This window comes from Leucoraja erinacea, chromosome 7 (assembly GCF_028641065.1).
Source record: "Leucoraja erinacea ecotype New England chromosome 7, Leri_hhj_1, whole genome shotgun sequence".
Classification (NCBI taxonomy): Eukaryota; Metazoa; Chordata; class Chondrichthyes; order Rajiformes; family Rajidae; genus Leucoraja; species Leucoraja erinaceus.
In genome coordinates this window covers 2,115,105-2,119,578 of record NC_073383.1, presented here as the reverse complement: position 1 = coordinate 2,119,578, position 4,474 = coordinate 2,115,105, and the positions used below count along the sequence as shown (strand labels likewise).

Genomic DNA, 4,474 nt, shown 5'->3' with positions numbered 1-4,474 from the left:
CCAGAGTCAACAACTTGTATCTGAACTGGGAGGGAACAGGGAAGATTGTAGCTTCTTGACCCAAATCGTCAACTTAAACCCTGTGCTGCCACAGATGCTCTTCAAGGGTTCTTCCAGATTTTTGCTAAATGCAGCATCCACAGTTGTCTCTGTACTGTACACTGACAATGACAATGGTAAAAAAGCTGTCATAGAATCTGAATCTGAATCTGATTGCAGAGCAACATGCTTGGAATCCACTGAGAGATTCTATTCCGTGGACTGCTCAAGAGCATCTAACCTGGACCGTCAATGTTTTTCACGTGCGAGGCCAAGAAGCACGTCCAAGGCAGTCTGTGCTTGAAGAGGGCTTCTATTTTTTTCAGATCCGTTCCTGACAATAATTGTCAGATGGTAAAAAAGCTGTCGTATAGATATTCCAAGGGTGAAAAACAAAAAACAGAACGTAATGGACTTCCGGCGCTTCCATTGCAGAGGAAGCAACATTGCCCTATGGAATCCTCTGTGCCAGAGATGCTATTCCGTGGACTGCTCAAGAGCATCTCAAATCTCGGGGTCAACATCAGCCACGACCTGACCTGGACCGTCAACATCACGGCGACGGCCAAGAAAGGACTTCAAAGGGTTCACTTCCTGAGGTGCTTGAAGAGGGCACGTCTCCCACAACAGCTGCTGGTGAGCTTCTACAGGTCAGCTATCGAGTCAGTTCTCACATACTGCATCACAGTATGGTACTCTGGCTGCACTGCAGAGAACAGGAAAGCTCTCCAACGCGTCATTAAGATGCTGAGAGGATCACTGGCACCCAGCTCCCCAGACTGGAGGACATCTACCGGACCCGCTGCATCTGGAGGGTCAAGGGCATCATTAGAGACAGCACACACCCTGGACACTGCCTCTTCACCCCCCTGCCCTCAGGAAGACGATACAGGACACTGAGCACCCGCACGACAAGACTCAAAAACAGCTTCTACCATAGAGCTGTGACACTACTGAACTCTATCCCCCTCCCACACTGATTCCCCCCCTCTCTCTCACACACCCGCCCATACTCCTATATGTTTATAGTCTCATTTTTTTAATAGTTCTTTTTTAAGTTTTTTAAGTTCTTTTTTAAAACGTATTTTATACTCATATTCCTGTGCAGCTGGAGGACTGCTCCAACAAAATTTCGTTGTCTTGGGACAATGACAATAAAGATTATTATTATTATTATTATTATTATTATTATTATTATTATTATAAATCAGCAAAACCAAATCCTTTTCTCTGAGGTTCCAGCAGAATAAGCTGCACAGTTGACGATGTAACATTTAGACACAATTAAAATGATACAAATGCACAAAGGGAAAGAACAAATGACACATCATGTGTCCTTCTGTAGGGTTTCTACAATGTATAGAACATGCATTTTGTTGACTTTTGCTGATTTTCTAGTCGTATCATTACAATAACAAAGGAAAGTTCAGCCAGGGATTTCTGCCCAGCACATAAATACCAAGCGATGCAAAGCTGTGAAGCATTCGGCCAGTTACCAAGGCGAAAATGGGAAAGGTAAAGATAACTGAGCATTTCTACTTACTATTAGAATTTGTCATTGTGTGATTCCTCGCTTCTGAAATGATTTACTGAAAAACCTATTTCTTTCCACAGATCATCTTCTACGAGGACAGGAACTTCCAGGGCCGGCACTATGAGTGCAGCACCGACTGTGCCGACCTGTCCTCTTACTTCAGCCGCTGTAACTCCATCCGTGTGGACAGTGACTGGTGGGTGGCGTACGAGAAACCAAACTACATGGGGTACCAGTATGTCCTGAACAGGGGGGAGTATCCTGACTACCAGCGCTGGATGGGATTCAACGACAACATCAGGTCCTGTCGCAGCTACCCTCATGTAAGTTTCCGTTTTCTTTCTCTCTGGGGATTTAATTTTCTGTATTCAGCATATGATTTGGCTCCATAGATGGAGCTCAGCACAGGGTGGCTGTAAATTGCAGGATTCCTAAGACCGAGCGTATTTTCTCTTGTGTCATTTGAAACAACGCCAATGCCATTTGAAACTTATTTGAGTCAGATGACGAGTGAAGTGATGGAAATGCATCTGATTTTATTTCCCATTGAAGTCAATGACCGATCTAAGAATTGATTCAGCTTTGCTGCACATGTGAATAATCCATCTCCAGCCATTCCTTCCACAAGAGGTAAAACTATCTTTAAAACATCATGGCTAAAGCTGCCTTCTTTCCATTCCAGTACCAGGGAGGCAACTACAGGATGAAGATTTACGAGAGGCCTGACTTTGGAGGACAAACGATGGAATTCATGGACGACTGTCCCTCCGTCTACGATCGCTTCCGTTACCGTGACATTCACTCCTGCCACGTGATGGATGGTCACTGGATCTTCTATGAACAACCCAACTACAGAGGCCGACAGTACTTCATGAGACCCGGGGAGTACAGGAGATACAATGACTGGTGCGGATACAACTCCTCCATCGGGTCTTTCAGGCGCATGAGGGACTTCTAAATTGTTGCTCTTGAAAATATAATTTCATCTTGTTGAAATATCTAGAGGTAATAAAATACCTTTTATGACATCATTGGCTTACTTGATTCATTTACAAGTTCACAAGTTCTCAAGCTGTAGGAGTAGAATTAGGCCATTCTGCCCATCGAGTCTACTCTGCCATTCAATCCTGGCTGATCTCTGCCTCCTAATCCAATTTTCCTGCCTCCTTCCCATAACCCTTGACACCCGTTCTAATCAAGAATTTATTTATCTTTGCCTTAAAAATATTCACTGACTTGGCCTCTACGGCTCACTGTGGCAATGCGTTCCACGGATTAACTACCCTCTGACTAAAGAAGTAGTTTAGCTCTTAGGGCTATGGGGATCAAGGGATATGGGGAAAAGGCCGGAACTGGGTATCGATTTTGCATGATCAGCCAGGATCATATTGAATGGCGATGCTTGCTCGAAGGACCGAATGGCTTACTGCATCTATCTTCTATGTTTCTATGTTTTTATGTTTCCTCACCTACTTTTTAAAAGAGCTCCCTTTAATTCTGGGGCTATGATCTCTGGTCGTAGATTCTCCCACCAGTGGAAATATCCTTGCCACGTCCACTCTATCTATGCCTTTCATTATTCTGTAAGTTTCAATGAGGTCCCCCCTCAACCTTCTAAGCTCAGGCAAGTACAGGTCCAGTGCTGTCAAACGCTCATCATATGCTAACCCACTCATTCCGGGGATCTTTTTTGTAAACCTCCTCTGAACCCCCTCCAGAGTCAACACATCCTCTCTCAGATATGGGGCCCAAATTTGCTCACAGTATCCCAAATGTGGCTGGACCAACGCCTTATCGAGTCTCAGCTCTGTTTTTGTATCACAGGCCTCTTGATAGAAAGGTGGCTTTGGTTCCCAAGAAAGTCACAATAGAACAATATTCATAATCTATGGGTCTTATTTCAATTGTTTTGCCAAAGATGATCCCAGCTAATGGATATCATTGAGATGATTTATGGGAGGTTGAAAAATACTAAATGAGTAAAAGCTTAAACTTTGTCCTTGTGTTGTTGTGGTAATTCTGTGGCCTCACTCGTGAAATTCATTTCTAATTTTTATATCATGAGGACTCGACTTTATGATCTCTGTGATTATGACAATTTCGTGAAGTGACTTCACAAGAATATAACCACATAACGTTTGACAAAACATAGCTAATTCCACTTAAGTTGAGCCCTTGTATACAACAAAAAACCTACGCCAGCTTGAATCAGTGCCAGTGATCCTGAGTGCGTCTGAGTTGTCAAAGGTGGGATTTGAATTGAAATCCATGTGATACCATATGGTGCTATAGAATTTTGGCGAGGACGGGAAACTAGAAAGATCAATAGCAGGAATGATTTAATCTTTAGTAAACATAGTAATGTTATGTCAGAAATGTCTTGTCTTGCCAAGGGTGGTGACTCCCTGGAGATCTCAAATCCATAGAGTTGTAGCTATTTAAAGATGAGGAGGTCTAACGTTTGGTAGATTGGGAAATTCTGAGCGTTACGGACTTGGCACAGAGTATGACATGGCCAGGATCAGATCAACCACAATCATATTGAATGGTAAGTAACATGGCCTCGACCTGCTTCTACTTTCTTGTGTTCTTATCAAAGGAAGTAGATACACTCAACCCATGAATGCGTATTCTGTTAATAAATGACTATACAATACTTGCGTACTTGCTGTAGATACCGTTGGATTTCTTGTTTGAAATAAGAGATTTTGGAAACATGTTGTGTTACCTATTAGCTTATATATATATATATATATATATATATACACATATATATATGTATGTATGTATGTATATATATATACATACATACATACATATATATATATATACTAGACTAAGTGGGACCCGTTGGGTCCCATGTTCACATGGGAGGGATGGTCCTCCAATGCAATATTCCAC

The 4,474-nt window shown here is 42.5% G+C and overlaps 1 protein-coding gene across 1 annotated transcript; it reads left to right on the top strand.

Moving 5' to 3' along the window:
* Positions 1 to 1,545: 1,545 nt before the first annotated feature.
* On the top strand, positions 1,546 to 4,111 carry LOC129698567 (gamma-crystallin S-1-like). Its single transcript, XM_055637651.1, has 3 exons — positions 1,546 to 1,554; positions 1,654 to 1,896; positions 2,256 to 4,111. Exons 1-3 carry the CDS (start codon positions 1,546 to 1,548, stop codon positions 2,529 to 2,531), a joined length of 528 nt encoding a protein of 175 aa, XP_055493626.1. The 3' UTR covers positions 2,532 to 4,111.
* Positions 4,112 to 4,474: the final 363 nt, after the last annotated feature.

What these genes read in the sequence shown, in the direction of transcription:
- LOC129698567 (XM_055637651.1), top strand. An exon ending in CCTGTCGCAGCTACCCTCAT is followed by an intron (nt 1,897 to 2,255) that starts GTAAGTTTCCGT and finishes TTTCCATTCCAG; the next exon opens with TACCAGGGAGGCAACTACAG.